The sequence below is a fragment of the Candida metapsilosis genome (assembly GCF_017655625.1).
Source record: "Candida metapsilosis strain BP57 chromosome Unknown scaffold7, whole genome shotgun sequence".
NCBI classification, from domain to species: Eukaryota; Fungi; Ascomycota; class Pichiomycetes; order Serinales; family Debaryomycetaceae; genus Lodderomyces; species Lodderomyces metapsilosis.
In genome coordinates this window covers 11,161-37,520 of record NW_027138165.1, presented here as the reverse complement: position 1 = coordinate 37,520, position 26,360 = coordinate 11,161, and the positions used below count along the sequence as shown (strand labels likewise).

Here is a 26,360-nt window from a genome sequence, read left to right as displayed (position 1 = left end):
TCTTACCCTTCTCTTTACCAAAACCAGTTCAGCAATGTCAGACACTGCCAAAGAAATAAGCTCCTTAGCTAAGGAGTTAAAGTCCCATTTGAAGCAATTCCCCAATTTCCCAAAAGAAGGTATTCTATTTGAAGACTTTTTGCCAATCTTTGCCAAACCAGATTTGTTCAACAAATTAATCACCGCATTCAAATTGCACGTGGGTCATAAGAAAATTGATTATGTCATTGGATTGGAAAGCAGGGGCTTTTTGTTTGGTCCAACATTGGCATTGGCATTGAATGCTGGGTTTGTTCCTGTAAGGAAACCAGGTAAATTGCCAGGACCAACATATCAAGTTGAATTTCAAAAAGAATACGGATCAGATGTGTTTGAACTTCAAGAAGGAGTGATTCCAAAAGGTGCCAAGGTTTTGATTGTCGATGATATTTTGGCAACAGGAGGATCAGCGTATGGTGCTGGAGAATTGGCTCTCAAAGCCAGTGTAGACATTGTGGAGTTTTTATTTGTCATGGAATTGGATTTCTTGAAAGGTAGAGATAGGTTGCATGCTCCAGTATTTACATTGTTTGGAGGACAAGAGGAAAAATATAAAGACTCATAGAATTTCTAATAAAAGGCTAACCACTTTTAAATACTAAAAACGCCAATTCTCCAATGTAAAAGTAGATGAAATAACCTTGTTCGTGCGTGACATAACTTCCAAAACTTTTCCCCACTATAACATGCCATGTAGGACCATATGTTTGATCTAGCTCTTTTTTCAAAAATGCAGCAATATCTTTTTCAATCTTGTAGTTTTGAATTGCTTCATTTGCTAATTCGAATATCCTCAACTGGATATCTTCAGCCAAATCGGATGCCTTTAATATTGCTAGATTGAACTTGTGACTCCCCCTTGGATCCTAGGGACGAGAAGCACAATGATTAGTTAGTATACCATTTGATAAATCTGAATTACTGACACATACGAGCGTTGTCTTGTTCTGCCATGGATGTAGAGAGATAGTTGAGGGAGTGATTTGTTTACAAATTTTTTTTTTTTTTGCCTCAATTCACTTTACTTCTACTTACACATCTACTTACAATTTCTCATACTTGACCTTGTTGCCCAAAACGCTATCTCTAAAGTCATTCACTCCCAAGGCACTGGTGTGACCCCATGGTTTCATCTTGTTTTCGTTGTCAATAGCTGCACCGAAACATGAGGCCCATCCTTCACGACCATACTTTTTGTTGACAGCATCTAAAGTATCAAAATGAATCAAGTTGGTGTTTGCTCCGATATTGTCCAAAGTAGTGGCAATCTGCAAGATAAGTCCCAAGGTGGTAATGTAGCCACTTTCTCCCAAATCTTGGTGCCTAATGATTGCTTCACTGACAGCCTCGGCGTAGTCTTGATCTTTGGTTTGCTCAAACACCAAGTCACGGGATAACAATCCTCCGTAAAACTCAAAAGACATCTTTGTAGCTTTCATATTTTCATCGGTAGTTCCTATATCATGTAACAAACTGGTGACAAACACCACTTCATCATCAAGATTCCAATCGGGAAACTGGTCCTTGATTATAGCACGCGAGTACAAGTAAACTCTTAAAGAATGGTTGAGTACTTTGGGTGGAAGTTTTTCCTTTGCATAATTGAGCACTGATTGTGATAATCCCGAGTTTGGCAAGTCAGTGTTCAATTGCGGAGTAGGTGGTTTGGGGGATGTCACTGCTTTTGCAACATCCCTTTCAATTTTGACAAATCCGTACTTTGACATTGTATAGAAGTTGGCTTTTTCAAGTTGGTTGCGATTGAGTCAGCGAAAGTGGTGAACATTTATAATGTTGGGGTAAAGCGTGACTAGGTAGCACAGCAATTTAGTAAGCAAGGATTCATGCGCTTTGCGCTTTGCAAGTCTAGATATGAGATGGCTCTAAATACAAGATCAAGTATGACTCATGGCTCAGAACGGATAGTTGTTTAAAGAAGAAACATTCACTAGTGTAAACTAAGCTTACCTTTGTTCCTGACTGTTGCAGCCCTTTCCTCTCCTGTACTATGTACTACACCACACAGTGTCACAAAATAGTGTCATATTTTCTTTTTCTTTTTCACCTCTCGAAATTTCGCTCGATTCTCTACAGCATTCATCCATTCAGCACTGAAATGCTAAATCAGCACACTTCTGAGATAAAGACAAACTATATCAAAATCGGCCACGTGAAGAATGTCCAGTACACAATATACACAACGTCAGGCAATAATGAGCAGGAGCTTTTGGAATTGGAATTGAGTCTACGTCACGAGAATCCAACTATACTACTCACTTACTACAATAAATGCTTATTCCACTTTTTGATAGATGACAATATACATAACCTGCTGTTATCTTTGATTGAGTCTACCTTGACCATTAAATTTCAGGCGACCGTAAGTGCGGAAAAGTTGGCAAACCCACCTAAATCGGTTGACAATGAAGAGTATATCGCATTTGCAAACATTGGCTTTCTAAGGTCTTTAAAAAAGATGATCTTATACAACTTAGCGATACTGCAGGCAGTAAAGGTGTTTGGAAATCATTGTGTTGTCAAGAAAGATGAATATTCTTACCAGATAACATGCATAGATCCTTTACTTCTAGCAAATGGTGATATTCTTATGTCTTGTGTTGAAAAGAAAGCGCCCACATTATTTGACTCCTCCTTATTATCAAGTGACAACATAAATTACCAAACGTTTGTGGTATATATTCTACCGAGCGGGATCAGGTGCCATTTATTTGACCCCACGAATCTCAAAAATAACTTTGTTACAAAGCCTCAATTTGAAAATGAACAGCTTCTACGATTGCTTGAACTAAACACTGGGATTGAGGACTTGGAAGAGGCAACATGGGTGAAGTTGATTCCAAATTTAAAGCATTTAAATAATCAAACTTCTATCATCTCCAAATTTGTTCACACTGTGGAAAACAAAAAACACATACTTTGGCCCTGGAGTCTTTGTCTTTTGCAATTTGGATTGCGGGAGGAGACCTCAGTTGATGAGGAGTCGACACCGAAATATGCGAATCCCATGAATTTGTTGTCCGAATTTCTTGACTTTCATATTAGCCATAAAGCAGAACTTGAGAGAGTGAAACAGCAACAACAAAACCAAACACAGCTTCATACGCAACAAGTGGATCTTTCCAATGACATGTCTTCTCCGTTGACAAAACAAGACCGCTGTAGCCCTTCCACTGGATCTACAAACACAACAAATGATCCACCCAAGAATTTGGGTCCTCTTGATATAGGCATAAACACACCTATGGGAGGCGATATCTTCAACTTGCAAGTAAATGACAACTTTTTCTCCAAACAAGAAGTTCCCGAGGAAAGAGGGTCTCTTGATGATAACGAGATGGAAATCGACGAATTGTTTGGTGAGGATGATGACGATGCAAGTGATGATGCTCCTATAGGGGAGCCCGATTCAAGCTCAGTGAAAAATGTAGCAGAAACTAACAATGATGACGACTTGTCTGGAAATGGCACACAAGAGCTAGTTAAAGATACAAATAAAGAGCGTGAACTCAAGTCTGCAGTTGATGGTCCACCAAAAAAAGCTCTCCCATATCTTGAAATTTTGAGTACTGCAATGACTGTGGGAAAATCTGTTACTCCAAATTATTCTGATCCTGGTGCTCCTGTGCCAATAAACCCAACTCCCACTATGTGGCCAAGTAAGGGCTCAGCTGAATCCCAAGCTCAAGTTGAATTTCGTGAACTGTTTGGCAATGGCGACCGTGAGGTGGCGCCACAAACTCTTTTCTCTCCATTGCCGTTCCATCCAGTTATAAAAAAGGACATTGATACAAAGTACGGCAAAGGAGGTAAATTTTATTTTGACAAAGAGACGGAGCGGTCGGGGAATTTGGGTGGTACTAGAGCCACCAGTGTGAGTGGGTCCTCACCACTGGTCATGAGAGAACTAAAAAGGCAAAGATTACAACTGGATTTTAACTCCGACAGTGAAGAAAGTGACGAAGACGATGAACTGGATGAAGCTTCGCAGTCTTCGGAAGAGCAACGCGATGTGCATCATCAACCAATTCAAGACAATGTGGCGGGAGCTAATACTGTTTTAGATTTTGGGGTTGCAAGTGTTGGTTTCGAGAAGCCGGCATTGTTTACGCCAATGCTACCCACAGGAGGTTTTGGATCACCATATGTTTCCAATCTCGGTAAGCTGGTTAGTAAACCTGATTCTCCGATGAATGAAGTTCCCAATGCAATGACTCCAGCGTTTTATGATGGGTCTGGTGGTCATCAGTATCCCCCATCAGAGACAAAGAAGGAAACAGAATCGCCCAACAAAGCTGCTGAAACATCCAACTTTCTACCACTCATTTTGAGAAATATAAACGTGTCGACGATCCCAAGCTCGTTCTTGATAAATAATTTAGTCAGTGAGAGATTGATTCCAACATTTTCAATGACTGAAGAGGAAGGTGACAACGATTTAGAGACAGCGACTAATGGTGAATTGATTGTCAAGTTGAGACATCTAAAAGAACTATTATATTTTGTATCCAGCAACATTGTTTTCGATTTGGGTGCTACTTCAAAAATGTATGACAAGTTTAAATTGGAGCATGAAATGGATTCAAAGCGGCACTCGAATGAAATTGAATATCAAACTCCGGGTCTTGATTTCCTACAAAAAATAAAATCGGTGTTTCCTTTATCTTATCAGGTCTGCTTACTGGAGTTTGCTGATGAAGAAGAAGACGATAATGTTCTTAATAACGCATTAAGCTTTTTGGACCAACTCGATGAAAAGCCAGAAACACCCAAAGGAATAACAAAAGAGCTAGATTTAATAACCTGGGATTTTCTGGACAGTGCTACAAACAAGAAAAACTTTGAAATCTACTGTGAATTGATGAACAAATTGAATTCTTTTCCAGGGCTGATGGAGTGTTGCATATTCAAAACAGATGACGTAAAGGTCCAAGTGAATAAAAATGGCAGCATTATCAACCTCAACAGTGTTGGAGTGAAATTTTGGGATTATTTAGATTTTGATCCTGTTGGGGGTAAAAAGGATTTCCAATTACTAGCCATTGGTGAGGCTTCTGAATATGACTCCAGCTCCTATCTTCGTGGATTCACAGATAGGCTCATTAACAACTACAAAAGCTGTAACTTTGGCTCAATATCGAGATTGAATTTATCCACAGTCGATACCAGACCTGATTTGGAACCTGTGACCAATGGAGTTATGCTAATGAGTGGGAACAAGTTGCTCAATCCTATGGGCTATGGTCAAGTGAATAAAAAACTCAACTCCCTTGCGGAATTGATAAAGTTGGACTTGATAAACAAAACCAATAACTTTGAGTTTGACAAGCCATTGCTAATCCTTTTTATAAACTTTGACGAGAGCTTCAACTCAATCCTTCAAATATCAAAGGTGCTTCGAAACTTTAAGGTGGCACTTTTGAACTTTCAGGTCCCGTTGGTCCAAATTTTTGCAAAGATTATTCCTGCGTCGATGATTTCAAAGAAGGTGGGGTCAGAAATCAGCCTAAATTTGTTCAATAACTACAGATTACTGAAATTGTCACTGAGCTTGTACAATGAGTGCCCCCAAGATGAAGGACCAAAGCTATCATCTTGCCAATTATATGCCCCCTTGGTGAAAGAGACGCCTTCCAAAATTCCATTCAAGTTTATTAATAGTAGCTACCGCGATGTATCTGGTTCTGACGACACGTTTATTCACGTGGCCTATGAAAGATCTATTGATAAAAACTGGTTTGCGGCAGCTTGGAGTGATCCATTAGGTCTTGTAAAGCACACCAAATCGTGGTATTGCTCGTCCAACAGTGGGGAGTCTAACGGGGCCAAACAATCCGCACACAATTATCACAATGACAAGATGGATGTGGGTGCTATTGCCAACGACATTTGGAATATCTCTTCGGAGCTATTCAGTGCATTAAATCGAGTAAAAGAGCGGGACAACTCAACAGGAGGCAAGAGGTTTTTGGTGTTGACTAGAATAAACAGTGTCATCCCCGATGACGAATTGGTTCACTGGAAGCGTCTCAGCGTGAAATACAAAGACATATCATTGATTGTATTGTCTGTCAACCGAACTCCCAAAATGACTCTTTCATCGACCTTGAATAATGTGTCTTTTACAAACTCGCCTGCAGATAGAGACAGCTTTTTCAGCTTCAAGAATTCAAACAATGTGAACAATACATCACCAAACACTTCAAGCGGGGGTTCAGTTTTGGTGACATCACCAAATGGTATAGCATTTCACTCACCACAGCAATTTTTGAATATGCCTTCTAACTTTTTGTCACCGCAGGAGGTGTCCACTCCAGATGCGACTGGAGCGATGATGGAGATCCAAAATGAGCCTGATGCAATATTGAAGCACGCCGATGGAGATGTTTATGCATTTGTTCCGCAAGTGCAACTTCCTTCCTTCAATTCGCCAAGTAGATTGAATATGAAAACAGGCTACCTAATTAAAGAACAAGTCATCCCTTTAAATGATGACCAAAAGGGATTGTTGGTGTTTGAAGTAAACTTACTAAGCTGCTCTAATTATTGGAACTTGGATAATTTGATGAAGATGGTGTTGAAGCAGTACAAGAATTTGGCTGTTTTGAATGATATATTAGGAATGAGACCAATCGGTTATAATGAGAACGTTTTGGTGTCCGATACAGCATGCCTAGTTCCCTGGCATATCAACGCAGTGGGAAAGCTTTTGAATTACTTGGTACATATATATGTAGAAGAATAGAGTGATTGAGTTTCTCGGTAGCGCCATTCAAATGGTGTGCATTCGTAGATAAAAAAAAAAAAAGAAAGAAAAATTGTGAAAAACCGTCATGAAACCTTACTTCTTTTTAGCAATCAATCATGTCGGAAAATCCAGAGATAAAACAGGAGGACCATGACTTAACATTTGATGAGGAGTTTAAAAGAGCAGATGAGTCTGCACAGGGCTCACACAAGAGACCAAGAGAAGACGATGGGGATGATTTAGAGAATGGAAGCAATGACGAGGAGCAGGAGGAAGACGAAGATGACGAAGGAGACGATGACGAGGAAAATGTTCCTAGTAGCAGGAGAAGAAAGAAGAAGAGAGGTGCAAACCAATTTTTTGATATTGAAGCAGAGGTTGATGAAGAAGAGGAGGATGAAGCAGATGAGGACGACGAGGAAGCAGAAATGTTGAGACAAGAGTTTATCACGGATGACCATGCGGGAGATAATCGAGATGAGATCAATAGGGATGATAGAATGCACAGACAGTTTGATCGTCGTCGTCAAGAAGCTGAAGATCAAGATGCCGAGAAGTTGGCAGAAACTTTGAAGCAAAGGTACAGAAAGTCCCATGTTGCCTATAGGGGAGACACTGCTGCGGGAGGCACTGTCTCGCAGAAGTTATTAATGCCTTCTATTAATGACCCCTCGATATACGCTATCAGATGTACACCTGGAAAGGAAAAGGAGTTGGTTAGAAAGCTTTATGACAAAAAGAGAACGTTGGAGAGACGGAAAATGCCCTTGGATATTTTAACAGTGTTTCAAAGAGATGCTTTCAAAGGATACATCTATATTGAAGCAAAAAGGTCGGATGCCATTGACAAAGCATTGCAAGGGATGGTGAATGTGTTTTTAAGAGACAAACTTTTGGTCTCGGTGAAGGAGTATCCTGATTTGTTAAAACAAGTTAAGTCGTCAGATGTTGAAATTGTGCCTGGAATATATGTAAGAATCACTCGAGGCAAATACAAGGGCGATCTTGCTATTGTCGAAAATTTGTCAGAGAATGGTTTAGATGTTTTGTGTAAGGTTGTTCCTAGACTCGACTATGGAAAGAATGACGAGTTTACCCCAGATGGGAAAAGGATAAAGCTGACTCTCAGGCCACCACCAAGACTTTTCAGCGGAAAGGATGCAAAGACGTACGATTCGGCTAATGTTCAACAAAGAGGTGAGAGAAGATACACATACAAAGGAGACGAATACGAAGATGGCTTCTTGTACAAAGATTTCAAATTGCAATACATACAAACCAAAGACGTTCACCCAACACTTGCGGAACTTGATTTATTTCAAACGGGAAAGAATAGTGATGGTATTGATCTTGCAAAGATAGCCGCATCTTTGAAGAACAAAAAGTTAAACGATGGTAAACAATCCACGGCATTTCAACCGGGTGATAAAGTTGAGGTTCGCCGAGGTGAGCAAGCCAAGACTGTTGGTCTTGTTGTTGAAACTGCATTGAATGAGATTAAGATAACTGTAACGGATAGTGGAGATCCTAAATTTGTCAATCAAAAGTTGACGGTGCCGGCAAATGATTTAAGAAAAATCTTTAATGAGGGTGATCATGTTAGGATCGTTGAAGGAAAGCATTTTGATGAGACGGGGTTGGTTATCAAGATTGATGGTGATTCTGTTATATTGGTCAGTGATCAAACAAGAGAAGATGTTAGAGTATTTGCAAACTTTTTGGTCAAGGCAACCGATGCATCATCAAATGCTGATAATATAAACTTTAAATATGACATTAAGGATTTGGTTGAATTGAGTGCTTCCACGGTAGGTGTCATTGTAAAAGCAGAAAGAAATATTTTTGAAATACTTACAACTGATGGAAGGCTTATAAATGTCAAGCCAACTGCGATTGCATCAAAGGTTACTCAAACACGTCGTGAGCAAGTTGCTACTGATAAAAATGGATTTACCATTAGGATAGGAGATACAGTCAAGGAATCTGTTGGGGACAAAGGCAGAGAGGGAGCGATATTGCACATTTACAAGAATGCATTGTTTATCAAGTCCAACGAGATTATCGAAAATTTGGGTATTTTCGTAACGAATCGGATGAATGTCAGCACTGTTGCTACTAAAGACTCAATGGTTTCCAAGAGCTTTGGTCCAGATTTAACGAGCATGAATCCAAACTTGAAACTTCCCGATGAGCTTGCACTACAAGGATTGAAAACCCGAGTGCAAGGTAGAGATAAGTTGTTGTATAAAGATGTTGTTATTACCAATGGTAGTTACAAGGGATTGAAAGGAAAAGTGGTTGAGGCTGATGATATATATGCTCGGGTAGAGTTGCACACAAAGAGTAAAAAAGTCAAGGTACTTAAAAAGACCTTGAATGTTTTGATCAAAGGGCAAGCAGTGCCTTATTTGAGATTTATCGGTGCAGCTCCAGAAGAGACTGTAACTTATTCTCAACCCAACCCAGCTTTCGGCTCTGCAGGAGACAGGTCAGTGTGGAACGGAGGAGCTACACCAGCGGTTGGTGCTGGAGGAGGAACTTCTACTTGGAATAGAAGTGGAGGGTCCTCCACTTGGAATGGTGCTGGAAGGAGCGGAGGCACGTCATCTTGGGGCGGTGCCTCAGCATGGAACGCCGGAGGTAGTGGTGGCGCTTCTGCCTGGAATGGTGGAGGAGCTTCTGCTTGGGGAGGTGCTCGAGGAGGAGGAGGAGGAGGAGGTGGTGGTGGTGGTGGCTCGACGTGGGGTGGTGGTAATAAAGGAGGTAGTTCTGCATGGGGAGGTTCCAAAAACAATAGTTCCAGTGGTTCTGGATCAACTTGGGGAGGTGGTTCTTCCTGGGGAAAGAAAGGTAATAACAGTACCTGGGGAAATCGTTAATCGAGAGTATATTTCAATTCTATGTACTTAAATAAAAAAGAGCGTCTCTAGTGTTTATTTTCACAACCTGGACAATTGTGCAAGACTTCGTGAACAAAAGCGTCACAGTTTATACAAAAGTCGTTGCTGCAATTGGTGCATCGATATCTAGAGCTTGTTATTGAATCTATGTTTCCAGTTCCTTTGCTGGTTGTACCGGCTGGAAATTTCAACTGACAACCGTAGCAAAAATTAGTGTCGTAGGAGGGGGATACTGGCACTTCCTTGTAAGGAGCGAGAGGAACCAAGTGGTGGTATGATCTTGCCAAGTGTGTAGATAATATAAGCATAAGCCCACAAACCGGGCAAATTGTAGGTAGATTGCACACTTTACTTTTGCATTGTGGGCATTGATAACCAAAAATTTGCGAATGGAAAGTATCTGAATCCACTTCGACTACCTCTCTTGAGTCATTAGACCCTTGTGTTGGGTATGATGCATTTAGCAGAGGAAACTCCACAGTGTAGTCAGAGTTGCCTATAGTGGAAGTTGCATTAGGCTGCACTTTCGAAGGAAATCCCATTTTGATCAAAGGGACACCTTTTGATTCGATTTTGGTCTCTTCATTCTCAGGTAGAGGCAATGGAGTGACGCAATCCATTAACAACTCCTTAAAGTGAGTTTCATTCATAATCACTCCGTAATGTTTTGATTGTGAGTTTCTTGGTTCATGGTTGGTCCTGTTGACCAATTCTTGACATATAGCTACTTGCGCAGATAGTCCAATTACACTAACTTTTATCTTTTCCTTGACTAAGCTCTCTATTGTCTTGTGTATGTCACCTGGGTCACTAGTGAACAAGGAGCCAAATACTAGCAAGATCTCCTTTGAATTTTTCGAGTTATTCGAAGCCGAGCCAAAGTTGAATTTTAGTAAAGAACGTGCCATTTCCAAACAATTTTGCAACGAAGGATCTCCTTTCGGCTCGTATTTGTTGTGCTGTCTCGCCTTCAATTGTCTGAGTCGATCTATATGGTACTGCGGCAGCCCACTCACTTCGCTGATTAAATTCGCCACACCATTTCTCATTAATATTATGCCTAATTGGGATATAGGATTTTGATCAAAAAACTCCACCACAAACTCCAGCAAATAGTTTAGTGTTAGTGATAATCTCGTAGGACGCAAATCCTTTTCGGCCATCGCTAGCGTCCCGTCAACAATAATGACTAATGTCCTGATGATTCCCCTTTGGAAAGGCGTGCTTGGATTCTTCATAATCTTTTTCTTTCTGTTTTCAATAATTGTTTGAACCATGGCTTCAAAAGAGCCGCTTCCTTGTTCGTCATCTTTCACGATATCCCATGATCGCTGGTACTCGTCCTCCCATGCATATCCATTCGCTCTTTTCAAATCGCTCACTTCACCATTGTGCTGTGATCGCGTTCTTCCTGATACCCCACCACGAGGAACAGACTCAGGCGCAGCAGATGGAAGTCTTGAAGACGGTGACTTTGAGCCGGTTGGTGTGTATATAAACTCCTCGTCTGATTCATCCATGGTTGAAGGTGCAAAAAAAGTGATGTTTTTTTTTTTTTTTGTTTTTGCTATTTAGTTCTACGCTTCTTATACTTGTCTACAGATTGCTCGTAATTGACCTGCCCATCCGCAGTTATTTCATAGAATAATGAGGAGAATGATTCCAACTGGTCTGTATCAATCAGTCCTAGCTCCTTCTCCGAATACGGTACTTGTTTTAGCTCATTGAGGTTGACAAAGTCTTCTATAAAGTATCCATGACCCACAATTGGTGTTATTTCCAGACCATTATTAAACTCCTCCCATCTCGAGTCGCCGTAGATATCAGTAAACTCGGATTTTGACAAATTGGTTGTGTTGGGAGGGAACTCTTTCTCCTCTATGTTCTTGTTCTTCTTAACTTTCGGCACTGGCGCTGAGTCATTTTCTTGGATGTAAAAGTTTCGAAGTAATTGGATTGCTTCGGTTCTACAAATGCCTCCTATACTGGGGTAGATGGCATTTGGCAAATTTTCATCCTTGTGAATTGAGAGGATAGTGCCTGTGCCTCCAAATCGGTCGTTCCCACACCCATAGAATACTCTGCCGATTCCCAACTGGCGGAGGTAAGATGCGCACATTATACATGGTTCGACAGTTACATACAAGGTAAGTTCACTGTAGTTAATACCCCTGTCTAGTCGCTCAAGTGCGATAAACTCTGCGTGTTTGGTTCCGTTGAGGGAAATATTTGTGTAGTTGTACCCTATACTTAAAATTTGATCATCTTTGGTGACTATGCATGATACTGGAGTTTCGTTGTTGAGTAATGCCTTGTAGCCTACAAACAAGGCCGTGGACATAAAACGGAAATGCTGTGTGAGGTCGGCCATGGATAATGAATGCTATCCTGTTTTTTTTTTCTTTTCCTATTCGTTTATTCTTCAACGATGTCTGACTTGCAAAAGGCACTACTACTGAGAGTAAAGAAAAGAGAGTCTGAGCTTGGGCTACTGCTGTTGGAGGAAGAACCAGGGGATGACGCAACAAAGAGCACAAAAGAGGATGATACCACTCAAGCGGATGAACAAATTGTGAAGGAATATAAACTGTTCAAGTCTAAATACTTTGTCACTGAGGAGTATTCGCATGGACTGACGGTATTCGAGACGTACTTTATGAAGTCCAAAAAGCCAGGACCGGTGTTGATATGTGGCCACGGAGCGGGATCCTCGTCGATGACATTTGCCGAATTGTGCCGAAATATCAAAGATGAAACAATTAGTGTGTTTTTGTACGATTTGAGATGTCATGGGGGCTCGCTGGGGGACCTTGATTTTTCCTTAGATACACTTGTTGAGGATTTTCATTTTATTTTGCGGGAGTTTGTGTCAAAGCACCAACCTTCGGGAATATTCTTATTGGGGCACTCGTTGGGAGGGGCAATCTTTGCAAAGTATGTGCATGTACACCCACAAGATCTCATAAAGGGTTTGATACTCTTGGATATTGTGGAAGAGACTGCCGTCTCTTCGTTGAATGTTATGCCATTTTTTCTTGAGAAGTTGCCACAATCATTCCCATCGTTATCAAAGGCAATTGATTGGCATATGAACTCCCTCCTTTTTAATGAAAAATCGGCCAGGTTGAGCTTGCCGGATATATTCAACTTGGATACTATGGAATGGAAATTGGATTTAAAAAAGACCCAGCCTTTTTGGAATACTTGGTTCAATGGGTTGTCGAATAACTTTATAAGCTTCCCCAAGGGAAAGCTTCTTATTTTGGCAGCGCACGAGACTTTGGACAAAGAGCTTATAATTGGCCAGATGCAAGGCAAGTATGAGCTAGTTGTGTTCAACAATAATCAAAAGAGTGGACATTTTGTGCAGGAAGATTTGCCGAATTTCGTTGCACTACGCGTGGAGGAGTTTATTTGCAAAGCATTTGCTCCTGAAAGGTATATGAAGGATTATCTCGGAGTTGTACCCAAGTGGGGCGGTAAGGTTACATAAAGTGTATTATTTAATCTACGCTAACGTTGCTGTGACTAATCTCTCTGTCTCTCGTCTTGACTTGCTCAACGATTTCATCAATCTTTTTACTAGCGTAAGGGAATCTAGGATTGATAAGGAATGGTCTCAAATCAAATCTATTATCATCAGGGGAGTATTGTTCAGCATGGTAGGCGGGAGTCATGGTTGTCATCTTGTGCCTATTTACAGCATAGAAGAACCAGAATCGTTTAACCTTTTCTGCTACTTGCTCAGCTGTTAAATTATGAGGTGGTTGAGACCACTCATGGTACAATTTTATAAACATTGCTAGTGGCCCACATTTGTCGACCTTTCTCAATGTACCGAAGCGAGATAACTCATCATAAGTCATGCCCATGTCGATTTCGTCACTTTGCACATAGTCCTTTGTGATTGGCTCTAATTCGGCAGTAGGTGTAGCAGTTATAAAATCATGCAATATAGGCAATTCAAACTCCTTTTCAGCCCATTTAATAAACCTCTTCAAGTCAGTTTTAGAGATTCCCCCAATTGGGTTAACATCTGCAGATGAACAGTCATACTTGGTCAAGTATCCACGAAGACATTCATCAACATTGGCACTTCCCAACACCAACAAACCCGGAACAGAAAGCCCGCGAGTCCATGGAAGCAATTGTGCAAATAAATAACTCAAAACCATACGCAATCTCGCTTGTATATTTTGCAAAGCCAAGTTTTCCGTTTGTGAACCACCAAAGATTTTAAACATTGGCTTTTTACCAGTAGCAACTTCAAACAATGAGACAACTGCCGTGACAAGATTATCCATATTCAAGTCCACGTGATAAGATCCAATCTTTTCAGCTAGATCTTTGGCCCTAGACCTAGTCTCTGTGGATGAGTTTTCAGTACCCATAAACGAAGTGCAAAATATCTTTTCAGCCAACTCTTGCGGAGTATTTGGGGTGAACTCAGGATCGCGTGTAACACTCCTGACGTCGGCCAAAACCTGTTCGTTCTTCGACAGTGTCACTAATCTACACATCAGATGAACAATCACTGCAGTTGCACAAGAATCAATTCCTCCACTCAATGGAAGGAAATAACCACCACATTTAGATCTTCTCAAGTAGTCCCAAAGCCAGCATGCAGGACCATAAGCAATTTCTTCCTCTGGTGAATGGTACTTGATCTTTTGAGGGCGTGTGGGGGAGATGTCTGGGTCAAATACATTCTCTCCTGGTGAAAGCTCCAAGTCTGCATAAATGGCCTTGTAAGGTTTTTCCTCGTTTACTGCTTGCATTCCTGCTGACTTTTGGGTTCTGTATGATCGAACATCATCAAGATCAATGGTTGCACTGATAACCTCAACATCGTTTAATGAGAATTGCGAAGCTTGGGCTAGTAGTTGACCATTTACCACAATGCAAGCACATCCATCATAGTACAATCTATCCCCATCACATCCCCTTTGATTTGCATACAAGTATACCCCACCACACTTTTTCGTAGCATTGGTGATTAAATGCAATCTAGTGTCCAATTTTCTCAACTCATGGTGTGAACCACTAGAGTTTGTAAATATCTCAACTCCATCTAAGCTCATTGCAATGTGTGGTGATTGCGGTGTGAAAAGCTCTTCGCATGTCTCGCAGCCTAATTTGGTGTCCATGGTTTCAATCACGCAATCGCCAAATGTGACTTTTGATTGGCCAGTTGCTTTAGCAATGTTGCGTGGAAGGTAATGGTCTTCATAGTACTTTGGCCTATTCCAAGGAGTGAAATATCTCATTTCCCGGTAGTTTCCATTATTTGCGAGAAACAATTTTGGTCTTATGAGAAGGATTTTACCATTGTAGGAGATGATACGACAATTGTATTTTATCGACTTGTGGATTATTGGTATACCAATGTCAAGCAAGATTCCGAATGTTTCTGGGTTTGATATGATTTCAGCGTAAACGTCCCAACTATGCTCATACAAATCATTCTCGTCGAAATGGTCTAAACAGCCATACCCGCAAATCTCAAGTTCAGGACCGACTCTAAGTTTAGCTCCTTGCTTTTTAGCCTCAACTATACTGGCAATGATTCGATCTCTGTTTCCTTCAAAGTCCAACGCCCATTGGTTGAGATTACATGTGGCAAGCGTGACGTAGTGTCCCATGTTGGATGATGGAGTAACATTTGTTCTATTTTTTTTCGAAAGAGAGAAATCGAATAAGTTGGGCGATGGACAAGCATGAGTCAAGAAGCCGATGCAAAGCAGTCAAGGGGAGGAGCAGACTATGCTGTTACTCCTTAGTCCTATCATCATTATGCTCTTCTTCCTGTGTTTTATCTTCAACTACATATCTCCTTCTTCGGTGTAACCCACGTTGTGTCATCCTTCCGTCGGAACAGATTATCAAATCGGCATTTTCCTTGTGCTGTATGCAGGAAAAGCGGGTTTTCCTTATCAGTGACCCCCAACATATCAATAATATATAAAAGCAGATTCCCCCCTCTTCTCCTTTATATCCCATCATGATCATTTCTCACCACGTTTCAAAATGCATAAAGACGCTATTGTTGTTGAACGCTTAGAAGGCACTCCTTTTGGATGCACTGTTAAACTCCCATCATACTGTGAGAATGATCCTGCCAACTTGAACGACGAGGATTTTCGATTGCTAAAGGAAGCGGTGCAAACTCATTTGGTGGTGGTTGTCCCTGACCAAGCTAAGCTTGCACCAAAGTCGCAATATTTGTTAACGAAGAGATTTGATCATTCAATTCCTGAACCAAAAGAGGATAGTGGCGCTGGATATGGTCATGGGAAGGAGTTCAGACACGACAAGTCGGTGTTGAAGAAGGATGGTTGTTCAGTTAAGAATCAACCACAGGTTCAAATTCTTGGCCAGGGAAGATTTGAAGCCGATGAACAAGGGAATGAGAATGGGGAGGCTATTAACTTGACTCACCCTTCACACACCACATTTCATCACACCCCATTGACTGAGAAGCAAATAAAGGAGGAAAAGAGGACAAGATTTTACAGGTGGCATATTGATAGTGCTTTATATGGATTGTCACCTCCAATGGTTACTACATTGCTTGGTATCAAGGTTCCTCCAGCCACTCAGTACCAGACTATCAAGTACGAGGACGATGGAAGTGAATTGAAGTTGACACAGGGTGCAACTTGCTTCATCAGTGGAGCCCAAGCTTTCCAAGGATTGAGTGCAGAGGATAAAGAGTTTGCTTTAAACACCACTGTTGAGTATGCTCCTCATCCTTATATTTTCATCTCTCCAGCAAGGGCTACTTCTGATGGATTGACTATGGTTTCTGAAGGCAAGGAAATGGACTTTAAGGATCTTCCAGAATGGGAACCCCTGAAGGTTAAGAAGTTGCCTATGGTGTGGACGAACCCAACTACCAAGGAACATCATTTGCAGGTGCACGGATGCTGTTTGTACAAGTTGCACACAAATGTGAATGGTGAGACGAAAACGTTGGATTTGAAGGAGTCGAGAGAGAAAGTTCATCAAATGATGAGACCAGCTATCGCTCCTGAAAAAGTTTTGGCTCACTCTTGGAAGCAAGGAGATTTGGTATTATTTTTCAACCGTGGTGTATGGCATTCAGTCACTGGTGAGTTTAAAGGGTTGGGAAGTGACGGAAAGGATGAGAGAAGGTTGATGCATCAATGTAATATTGCTAGTGGGTTGGATCCAAGTGTAAGTGTATAGTTACTAATTTGTTTGCGCATTTTAAATTTTCCGCTCCGCATTTTTTTTGCTCTCCCAATTTTCTTTTCAAAAAGCTTTCACTTGTGTCTCTCATTCTTGCTTTCAACCAAACAATGCAATACGTGGGAAAAGTAGGTGGATACGTTTACAATCAGTGGAACTCCTTGAACCCAGCAACACTATCAGGAGCTATCGATGTCATTGTGATAGAGCATCCCGATGGTACTAGATACACGTCACCATGGCACGTTCGTTTCGGGTTACTTCAGATCATCAAGCCGTCGCAAAAGAAAATAGACTTGTATGTGAATGATGTCAAGACAAACTTGCCAATGAAGCTAGGTGAGGGTGGAGAGGCACACTTTGTCTTTGAAGTGAACGACACTGATCATGAATTATCACAAAGCGTTTTAACATCGCCAGTTATTTCCCCCGTTTCCTCCCCATTAAGTTCACCAGCAAACAGTGATAACGAACCTGACGAGTTGGATTTGGATGAGAAATCCAAATTGAGTGACATTCCCAGTCCTAGAAGCCCATCTCGGCAGAAAAGATTAGCCATTGAAGATGTCAAGAAAATCACCAAGAAATTGAACATCCCTACGAAAATAGACATGAATGGAGATATACTTATTGACATGGATGGTTACAAACCAAACTCGCAAAAGAATATTGACAACTCGGATGAGTTGTTTAAAAAGATTCTATTAGAAGAGATTGAAGGTGATTTGAATGAAAATTCGGTAAAAGCTTGGAATCAGATAATTACAAAGGATGAAAATGGAAACATAAGGATATCGAATGTCGAAGATGGTGCTGAATCCGATGACGATATCAAGTTTCCGGCAACAAGTGGGACCACTTCATCAATAACAACTGTGGGAACATCCTCCTCTGGGCAAAGTGACAAGGTCTACTTTAAAACGTTGAGATTGACATCGGAGCAGTTGCAGATGATGAATTTGAACTACGGGGTAAACACACTCAGGTTCAAGTCTCGTGAAAGCTCATCACAGGTGACTGCAAACTTGTTTTTGTGGAAATCAACCACCCCTATTGTTATCTCAGATATAGATGGAACCATCACCAAATCAGACGCATTGGGGCATGTGTTGAATTTGATTGGAAGAGACTGGACACACCCTGGTGTTGCTAGCTTATTTCAGGAGATTAACCAGAATGGTTACAATATTCTTTATTTAACGGCGAGATCAGTAGGACAAGCTGATTCAACAAGGCAATATTTAACGGGAGTAAATCAGGATGGTATCAAATTGCCCAATGGTCCAGTCATTTTGAGTCCTGATAGAACGTTTGCTGCTTTGCGACGAGAGGTTGTTTTAAAGAAGCCTGAGGTGTTTAAGATGGCGTGTCTTTCGGATATTATGCATTTGTTCTTTGAAGGAGAGGGAACCGTATTGGATGAGGATGACGATCAGACTCCATTTTATGCCGGGTTTGGTAATAGAATCACAGATGCTATTAGTTACAGGTCAGTGCATATTCCAAGTCACCGAATTTTTACAATCAACCCCGATGGAGAAGTGCATATGGAATTGTTGGAATTGGCTGGTTACAAATCATCTTATTTGCATATTGGAGAATTGGTTGATCAATTTTTTCCTCCAATTAGAGTGGTGAGCTCTATATCAACAAACTGGAACAACGCACAATGGTCGGAGTATGTCAACACGCATGAGGCCAATGATTCAACTGATGCAAGGTCTATCACATCGATGCGCCTGCCCACTCCCGGGTCGCCAAAGTCACCAGGTTCACCTCGCAACTTTGTTGACGATTATAAAACTGATGAAAAGTTTAATGATGTTAATTATTGGAAGAACCCGTTGGATTTTGATGATTTAAGTGACAGCGATATTGAAAAAGATGGTTTGGATTTGAAAAAGAGTGAGTCTCCAAAGTTGAATAAGAATGAAAAGTTGCTGCACCGTGATCATGAAAAGGAAGAACACACTGATAATCCCGAGCTTTTGCAAAAGGGTACGAGATCGAGATCGCCTACCTTGGAGAGGCCTCTTTCAGCGTCATCATTTACGTCGCCACTAAAGAACTTTATGAGTTTTAGAAAGAAGAAAGATGATGAGGAGTACAAGGATGGTGAAAAGGTTGATGAGGATGATTTTACCGATGACGATGGTGAAGACGATGATGAGGGTGATGATGATTACACAGATGATGATTATGATGATGACGATTATGATGATGATGACGATGATTATGAAGATGACGAAGAAGAAGAAGAAGAAGAAGACGATTCAAGCTCGATCAAGGATGTTGAAGTGCCGGGCGCAATCAGAGACGAAATCATTGAAAGAGGATCTACTGAATTTATCAAGGCTAGCGATTTGGAAAAATTGCAGATATAGAAACCTAACTCGTTAAAAAACTGACATTTCTATAGAAATCCAACATTGGATTCTCTCCATTCTTTGTTGTTGTAGCTTCCACGTCTGCCCATTGTTCTAGGAACCCTCTATGTGTGTTTATTTGTGACTCCTTCCCTGTTACCCTTTGATACATGTCGTTTGCAATTTCAAAGTCGGTGGCAAACATTATATCAAAATAGCCTTGTTGTACCATGTAGGTTCGAACATCTACCATCTCTTTCTTTAGCATCGTTTGTACCACAGGCGCGTTGAATCCTTTGATTGTGTTGGGCAAGTAGTGGAAGTCAGAGCTGATCAATGAGTGGTTGGGAAATTTATGCTTCAAGATTTGAAAAAATTCAAGAAGTCTAGTTGGGATGTATTCGGGGGTGGTCAAGTCATCATTAAACGGAAAGACCATTTGTTTCACCTTGAGCTTTGTTGATGACTCTAGCAATGGATGCACTGATTTATAGAAGCTCTTTACGCCGTCTATCTTCCCTTTGAAACTTGATTGCTGCTTTAATACAGAGAAGTTGCCATGCTCTCGAAGCTGGAGATATGCATTGGTATAAGGACTCAACTCGTGTGTGAAGAATTGATAAAAGTCACCTTTTTTGTCAATTAGTACCTTACCCTCCATTGGTTCCCCTGTGTTCATATCATACGCAATCATATCGTGGGCGAAATTGTCAAACACTTCCAAGGCAATAAAGAAGCACGGCTGTTCAACTACCTCCTTCCATTCAAATATAGAGACATTGTGAATCTCTAAAATATCCGAGTCCAATCCTTCTTCTTTTAGCTTTTTGTTGTATGATGCTTTCTGCTTTTTTGCCAAATGACTTGATATTTCAATAATCTTGTACTGAGTCTTGGCGTATATTTGTGGCTCATGCTTTTTAATATAGTTGAGTATGTTGCACATAAGGGACCCGTTACCCCCTCCCATTTCATAAATGATCAAATCTTCATAAGGGTAGTTACCATTGATTTTGTAATTGAATAAAATATAGCGGGCCAAACTTTCTCCATAGTAAGGATTGAACAATTCAGTTGGGGTATGCCACAATTGAAGTGGCTTATCCTCATCTTGGTTATACTTTGAGTACGATTCCCCCCACGCCTCCATAAACCCGTCAATATCCTTTACATCTGGGTAGTTGAATGGTTTGTCAGGATGATAAATCTCGGCTTCTTTGGCAAAATATCCGTAATGCTTATTGTACAACAGATCTTCAATAAAATCAGCCGTGCTCATCAGCACTCCTCTTGGTCTAACCTTTCTATCGAGCAACTGATTCGACGTTACCTTGGGGTATGAATTGTAAACTTCCTCATTTGATTTGTCGAATGGAAAATTGACTGCCTTTTGATATATTAGCTGGATTGGATTAAGCGTTCGTTTGGTTGAAGGGACTTTGAAGTTATATGTCTTTGGTGAGATTGAGTATTCATAATGACTTGGCGGAGGCGGTTCAAGCACTTTTTTCAATCTCCCTTTGAACAAGTGCCTTCGAAGGGTTAACATTGGATGAATAGAGGTGGAATTGAGAAAAAAAAAAAAAAAAAAAATTCTTTCGTAAAGAGATATGTTGATCTTCTCACTGGTATCAGATTTCACAACGATAGAGCAAGTTTCACAAGAGGAGAAGTGTAATGACTGCGATCATCAGGGTCAATCCTGATCAGCAGCAGGGCTATTCAACTTGGTTCAAACACTTTGATTGCGGTAACAGTCACCCCTGAACTGCTGTTGACAATGCTGATGTGTCACGTCAATTGAAGAGGGTTCACCTGTGATGCCTGTGGAACTCATTAAGTTAAACAAGCCTACTAAAGGAATCATTTAAAGGCTAATTTATGTGTCGCATTTTTACCCCTGAGATAATTTTTAAAAATTTCACCACACCTTTGCAGCATGAGACTTACCCTTGACTTGTGTCAGTTAGACATTTTACGTAAAGTGTTCTCATTTGTGGAGATCAAGGATATCACTCAATTACTTGAGGGATCCTTTTTGCTGCACAATCCAAACATTAAAAATGCCATTCACCACACACTTACAAGAGGATTTGACTACTTCCATGAAACTTCCAGGAATTACGGGAACGAAAACGGTTACCCTGATATGAGAGTTCATGATCCAAATGCATTGAGTAGGGAGCAATATGAAATGGTTGACAGATACTGCGTTGATGAACAGATACATACCACATCCAAAATCTCCTACGGGCTTTGTCATATGGTTGACCTTCTTGAATTAGTTGAGTTGATAAAGGCCTTGCAGCCGAGTGATACTGTGCCACTAGCCTTTGAGTTGGACTTCAGTTATGACCTCACAATTGACATGGACAAGTTTATGGAGCTGTTTGATCACATTAGTGATCGAGTTGTGAAATTGTCAATGGGATTGAAGAAGCTCCAGATCTTGGAAGGAGATATCTGCTTCAAGAATCTTGAGGTATTCACCAGTCACATGTGCTGCATTTATGGGTCCTTTAAATGCCCCAAGTTGAAAGAGCTTGTGTTCAATGTATTAATAGGTGTTGGAATTGGAGAACTCCCGCCTGTGAAGCGACTCGAGTTGGTATGTTTGAAATGGCTATATGCAGAAGACATGGTGAGCTCATGGAATGTGCCAGAGGGGTTACGCAACATCAGGTTACAAGGAGGATTCATTAACTGCATTGATAGAGCTTTGATGAAAGAAGTCCTCGACTATATATGCCCTGATACCGTGGTGGATTGCATTGGTGGGCTATACGAAGATGTCGTTGTGTTGTTGTCAAGCGCTGTACAAGAAAAGCGTTGTGTTTTGGGGTCGCTTTGTGTTGATAACCGCATTCTGCGGTTGAATGTTTATCCTTGTTATTCATTCCATCTTTCTGACGTGGAAGAAATGTCGATGCTCCAGAACATGCCATCAACTTTGAAGGTGCTTAAAATATCAAAGCTTCATATTTATGGCATTAGAGCTAAGGATTTATTGGACTTGATGCCGGAAGGTTTAGAAAGTTTGACTTTACTGTCTAATTATTCGATGAGATGGGAGGGCGTTTTGGACCTTTTGAGGTTTCGCATGTTGAGAAAGGTAGCATTGACGATGACTATAATGGATTCGATAAAAACAGCCTTCTTTCCTGATTCGCTAAAGGATATGAGCTTTTACGAATTTGGCTGTGGAACCAATCAGTTGTCTTTTCCTAAGAATCTAATTTGTATGAATTTGGGTGGTGTTAGGGGTCTTCATGGAACACTTACTGATTTCGACAAGTCACATTTCTCATCATCTTTAAACCAAGTTGAACTATGGGACAATAGAATTGTGACCATTGACCTTTCCAATGTGGAGAGACTTGAGAAGGTGACCTTGCGTGAAACTAAATTTGAAGGTTTAAAGTTGCCATACGTTGATGCATTGAGCTTTGAGTATTGTGAAAAAATACCTGAGTCGTACTATGGTGGAGCCGAGCAGTATTTGTGCTTTAGTGGATGCAATCTTGATAGTATGACGTTGAGACTTGGATCGTGTTTAAGGTATTTGGTCGTGTCCTACTGCAAGTTATCCAAGTTTGATGTTGATTTACCAGGTTGTTTGGAAGAGGTTAATTTCTCTCATAACAACTTGACTGAGTTTCCGGTTCAGCTTTCCAGCTTGACGAACTTGCGCTTGTTGAATGTTGCAGATAACAGAATTCACAATGGTTGTATTGATTTTCAGACTTGCTCAATCGAAGCGTTGGATCTTTCCTGTAACTTTATTGAGGAGATTAAGTTGACTTTTCCAGGCCCGACTCAACTAATGTACCTTGCCTTGCATGGTAATAAGATAAGAGAGATTTCAGACGAATCAATTGGCAATCATCCCAGGTTGTTTAGAGTGGAGGGATCTAAAGCTTTTAAAGGTGACTTTAAGGTCAAGTTGCAAAATGCAACTGCCCAAGATTATTTTGATGAGTGGGAAATCAGTGGTGCAATGAAGAGGGAGTAGTGCTGATCTATATTGTGCCCACAGTCGGTAATCTAAACTCTATGATTATGATAACTATCTAGAATACTTGTTAAATCTATCTCTAGGATCTAATCCAGTGAGATATCTATACAAGTATTTATATACTTCAGGTTGAAAGGGATAACTCCTTTCATAACAATGGGAATATCTGTAACAACGATAACACCGTTATGTGTAACACACAAACTCGATATGAGTTTCCAATGTAATATGATGTCATAACATAGCCTCCTATGTATCTCGCATATGATCACATGATCAGATGAGATGTCAGACCTCAATATACATCAAGTGCTAAGTATAGTTGTATAATTATGTTTTTGTGTTTTTCTCTGTCGACAAAATTATCAACACATCTGCCAATTATGTCGAGAATATCATTAGACCAGTACCCACATGACATCCTATTTGAGATATTTCTGATTGTTGGCTTTTCAAACCTCAAAAATCTCCTTAGTAGCACATTTCTTCAAAAGAATCGCAACATTCAGCAAGCTATAAATAATGCGATCACCAAGAAGCCCATCTACAAATACGACAATGCAACCACGCCATTTAAGTCTGAAGATTGCCTGATTGTGTCCAATAGGCATATAACAGATTTTAAAACCATTGTGGAGGTTCAAGCTTTTGACAATTATTGTGTAGAAAATGGTATTGCAACTGAATTGGTGTTTTCCTTTTTGATGAGAACAATTCTTGATTGGATTGAGATGGAAAAGTTGCTCAAAGGTTTGAAGCCTAACAAATTTGTGAAAAGACAATTGAAGATAGATTTATCGGAGTCGGATTACACTCTAGACTTAGCTAAAATTCCGTCACTTATTGGCCCCATCAAAGACCGGCTCATTGCTTTGTCGATTCTGCTGGCTCCCCTTGGGTCCTCAATGGGTGCAATTGATTTGGAATATTTACGTGACATTGAGATTCTACAGCTAGATGGATGTGGAATAATTGGATCCTTCTCCCAATGTCAGCATTTGAGAGAGCTTGAATATATGCCACTAGATGAGCGAAATCCAATCGAAATTCTGAATTTACCACCAACATTGGAACGGCTAAGTTTGTACTCTTGTGATGATATCAAATGTGTTGCTGACAGATCAGCAGAGCTCCCCTCATTGGAGCTGATTGCAGTTTCCTACGTGTATCCAGAACTACCTTCATGTGTTAAAAGCATTCTCCGGTTGATGACGTGTAGTGACACCAATAGTATAGAATATGAAGGTTCGGGATATACAGGTGCTGATGAGGAATTTTTGGAGATTTTACTTGAAGAAGCAAGGAAGAAGGGATTTGATTTGAATTCCTTGAAACTAGATACTACATCTGAATCCAAGCTACAACTATTGCCTTCCAAGCGACTTGACCAAACCGAAATGAAGAATGGACAATGGCACCCTTCAGAACTACCATCCACTTTGCAAGAGATACGTCTTGAAACAACGGAACTACCCAGTAGTCGGCAGATTCTTGAATACTTCCCGAGTAGCTTGGTGAAACTAGAACTAATTGATGGTGCAAACATTGACTGGAGCGATTCGGATTTGGACTTTTCAAAATTTATGAATATGAAATTTCTTGAGTTGCGAGATTGCGCAATTGGACATTACATAAATTCCTTTACTTTTCCTGATTCCCTTGAAGAAATGAACCTATGTGAGAATGGTATAAATTCCATCGGCTATATAAAATTTCCCAAGAAGCTCAAGAGATTAGCAATGGAGCGTGAGGAAATTGAGGAAATTTGTGAGGCGTCATTACCGCAATCATTAAAAGAGTTGAATCTATCAGGAAATCAATTGAAAAATGTTGATCTAGTGTTTAATATGTTTGGTAAGCCGCTTCAAATTGACGTTCTTTATCTAGACGATCTCGTTTTGTCAAAGTGTAAGTTGCCGGTCACATTGCGGTACCTTACTTTGGATTGCATACAAGATGAAGCATTTCATTTCGGCGATAACTTGCACATACTAGTATTGAGTGGGAGTGAGTTCCAAAAGCCACATGAGGTAGCGTTTGGATCCAGTTTAGCGTCGTTAGATCTTCTGTGGTGTAAGTTAAAACATTTCAGTATGAAATTACCAGAGTCGCTTGAGGAAATTGATCTATCAGGTAATAGGCTTAGTGAGGTACCGGCACAGCTATGCAACCTCAGAAAATTGAAGACAATAAACATATCTGATAACAAGATAAAGAGTGTTAAGTTAAACTTCACCTCATCGTCCCTTGAGGTTTTAAATATAAGCTGCAATAAGATTAAGGAGATACAATTGACATTCCCTGAGACAGTTACAAATCTTAAACTGGTTGATTTGAGTGCGAATCGATTGAGAAGGTTCTCAATGGCGATGATTGGTCACAATGGCAAAACCTTGCATAACAACCTATATGAGTTAGTATTGTTGGAAAATTATCAGTTACTGGAAGGAGACATCTCAATCTTGCTCGCGAGATTGCCAAGATCCACTCAATTGGTTTGGGCCAACAACGGACCCTATGATACTAGCAACACTTATGTAGCGAATGAACTTCCAAATAAGTATCTTACTCGGAGGAGGAAACGTTCTAGAAATACTGATGACTTTTATCTGGATACGGACTCAGAGAGTGGGTCAGATCTGGATATGGACTCAGATAGTGGGTCAGATTGAGCACAGGCTAAGAGATATGACAGGGTATGCCTCAAAAGGTGAATCAAATCTGAGGATGAACACCAGGGAAACTGGTGCCTCAAAGCGATCTTCCAAGTGATCTACAAATTGAGTGCAAGTCTATAATCAAGTCTCTACATGCGCATTATGTCAGAGTGTGTGCTGGGTAGTGAAACCACTGTGATTCCATGGTATACCAAAAGCTCTCCAACATTACCAAAAGAAGAGAAAGAGAAGAGTTGAAGAAGCAGGTGCACGAAAGAATGGTGGTATCTGGCATTTACCATATGGTGATGAGCAAGAGGAAAAAGATCCATTGATGAAGACACGAGATGGAGAAAACCCAGATCAATGGTCTGATAGAAAATTTCAATAAGGATTCGGATACAT

General features: G+C 40.6%; 14 protein-coding genes across 14 annotated transcripts; 8 read left to right on the top strand and 6 right to left on the bottom strand. All coding sequences in view use genetic code 12, as the record gives it.

Annotated features, from left to right (window-relative positions):
• Positions 1-34: 34 nt before the first annotated feature.
• On the top strand, positions 35-604 carry APT1 (adenine phosphoribosyltransferase; the record flags this gene model as incomplete). The annotated part of the gene is made up of 1 exon (XM_067693645.1): positions 35-604. The coding sequence occupies one exon, from the start codon at positions 35-37 to the stop codon at positions 602-604; it is 570 nt and encodes a 189-aa protein (XP_067546045.1).
• Positions 605-620: 16 nt separating this feature from the next.
• Positions 621-993, bottom strand: I9W82_004559 (dynein light chain; the record flags this gene model as incomplete). The annotated part of the gene is made up of 2 exons (XM_067693643.1): positions 621-874; positions 972-993. The coding sequence occupies 2 exons, from the start codon at positions 991-993 to the stop codon at positions 621-623; spliced, it is 276 nt and encodes a 91-aa protein (XP_067546044.1).
• Positions 994-1,082: 89 nt separating this feature from the next.
• I9W82_004558 (cyanamide hydratase) lies at positions 1,083-1,766 on the bottom strand (the record flags this gene model as incomplete). The annotated part of the gene is made up of 1 exon (XM_067693642.1): positions 1,083-1,766. One exon carries the CDS (start codon positions 1,764-1,766, stop codon positions 1,083-1,085), a length of 684 nt encoding a protein of 227 aa, XP_067546043.1.
• A 389-nt stretch (positions 1,767-2,155) lies between these two features.
• SRB9 (Srb9p) lies at positions 2,156-6,802 on the top strand (the record flags this gene model as incomplete). Its single annotated transcript, XM_067693641.1, has 1 exon — positions 2,156-6,802. The coding sequence occupies one exon, from the start codon at positions 2,156-2,158 to the stop codon at positions 6,800-6,802; it is 4,647 nt and encodes a 1,548-aa protein (XP_067546042.1).
• A 119-nt stretch (positions 6,803-6,921) lies between these two features.
• SPT5 (transcription elongation factor) lies at positions 6,922-9,684 on the top strand (the record flags this gene model as incomplete). Its single annotated transcript, XM_067693640.1, has 1 exon — positions 6,922-9,684. One exon carries the CDS (start codon positions 6,922-6,924, stop codon positions 9,682-9,684), a length of 2,763 nt encoding a protein of 920 aa, XP_067546041.1.
• A 47-nt stretch (positions 9,685-9,731) lies between these two features.
• I9W82_004555 (TFIIH/NER complex subunit) lies at positions 9,732-11,225 on the bottom strand (the record flags this gene model as incomplete). The annotated part of the gene is made up of 1 exon (XM_067693639.1): positions 9,732-11,225. One exon carries the CDS (start codon positions 11,223-11,225, stop codon positions 9,732-9,734), a length of 1,494 nt encoding a protein of 497 aa, XP_067546040.1.
• A 47-nt stretch (positions 11,226-11,272) lies between these two features.
• Positions 11,273-12,076, bottom strand: I9W82_004554 (tRNA(adenine34) deaminase; the record flags this gene model as incomplete). Its single annotated transcript, XM_067693638.1, has 1 exon — positions 11,273-12,076. One exon carries the CDS (start codon positions 12,074-12,076, stop codon positions 11,273-11,275), a length of 804 nt encoding a protein of 267 aa, XP_067546039.1.
• Positions 12,077-12,133: 57 nt separating this feature from the next.
• PPE1 (carboxylesterase-mitochondrial 37S ribosomal protein YmS2) lies at positions 12,134-13,198 on the top strand (the record flags this gene model as incomplete). The annotated part of the gene is made up of 1 exon (XM_067693637.1): positions 12,134-13,198. One exon carries the CDS (start codon positions 12,134-12,136, stop codon positions 13,196-13,198), a length of 1,065 nt encoding a protein of 354 aa, XP_067546038.1.
• A 10-nt stretch (positions 13,199-13,208) lies between these two features.
• On the bottom strand, positions 13,209-15,347 carry I9W82_004552 (glutamine-dependent NAD(+) synthetase; the record flags this gene model as incomplete). The annotated part of the gene is made up of 1 exon (XM_067693636.1): positions 13,209-15,347. One exon carries the CDS (start codon positions 15,345-15,347, stop codon positions 13,209-13,211), a length of 2,139 nt encoding a protein of 712 aa, XP_067546037.1.
• Positions 15,348-15,732: 385 nt separating this feature from the next.
• On the top strand, positions 15,733-16,914 carry I9W82_004551 (uncharacterized protein; the record flags this gene model as incomplete). The annotated part of the gene is made up of 1 exon (XM_067693635.1): positions 15,733-16,914. The coding sequence occupies one exon, from the start codon at positions 15,733-15,735 to the stop codon at positions 16,912-16,914; it is 1,182 nt and encodes a 393-aa protein (XP_067546036.1).
• A 113-nt stretch (positions 16,915-17,027) lies between these two features.
• Positions 17,028-19,301, top strand: SMP2 (phosphatidate phosphatase; the record flags this gene model as incomplete). Its single annotated transcript, XM_067693634.1, has 1 exon — positions 17,028-19,301. One exon carries the CDS (start codon positions 17,028-17,030, stop codon positions 19,299-19,301), a length of 2,274 nt encoding a protein of 757 aa, XP_067546035.1.
• Positions 19,302-19,305: 4 nt separating this feature from the next.
• Positions 19,306-20,832, bottom strand: I9W82_004549 (uncharacterized protein; the record flags this gene model as incomplete). The annotated part of the gene is made up of 1 exon (XM_067693632.1): positions 19,306-20,832. One exon carries the CDS (start codon positions 20,830-20,832, stop codon positions 19,306-19,308), a length of 1,527 nt encoding a protein of 508 aa, XP_067546034.1.
• A 390-nt stretch (positions 20,833-21,222) lies between these two features.
• I9W82_004548 (leucine-rich repeat domain-containing protein) lies at positions 21,223-23,295 on the top strand (the record flags this gene model as incomplete). The annotated part of the gene is made up of 1 exon (XM_067693631.1): positions 21,223-23,295. The coding sequence occupies one exon, from the start codon at positions 21,223-21,225 to the stop codon at positions 23,293-23,295; it is 2,073 nt and encodes a 690-aa protein (XP_067546033.1).
• A 386-nt stretch (positions 23,296-23,681) lies between these two features.
• On the top strand, positions 23,682-25,970 carry I9W82_004547 (leucine-rich repeat domain-containing protein; the record flags this gene model as incomplete). The annotated part of the gene is made up of 1 exon (XM_067693630.1): positions 23,682-25,970. One exon carries the CDS (start codon positions 23,682-23,684, stop codon positions 25,968-25,970), a length of 2,289 nt encoding a protein of 762 aa, XP_067546032.1.
• Positions 25,971-26,360: the final 390 nt, after the last annotated feature.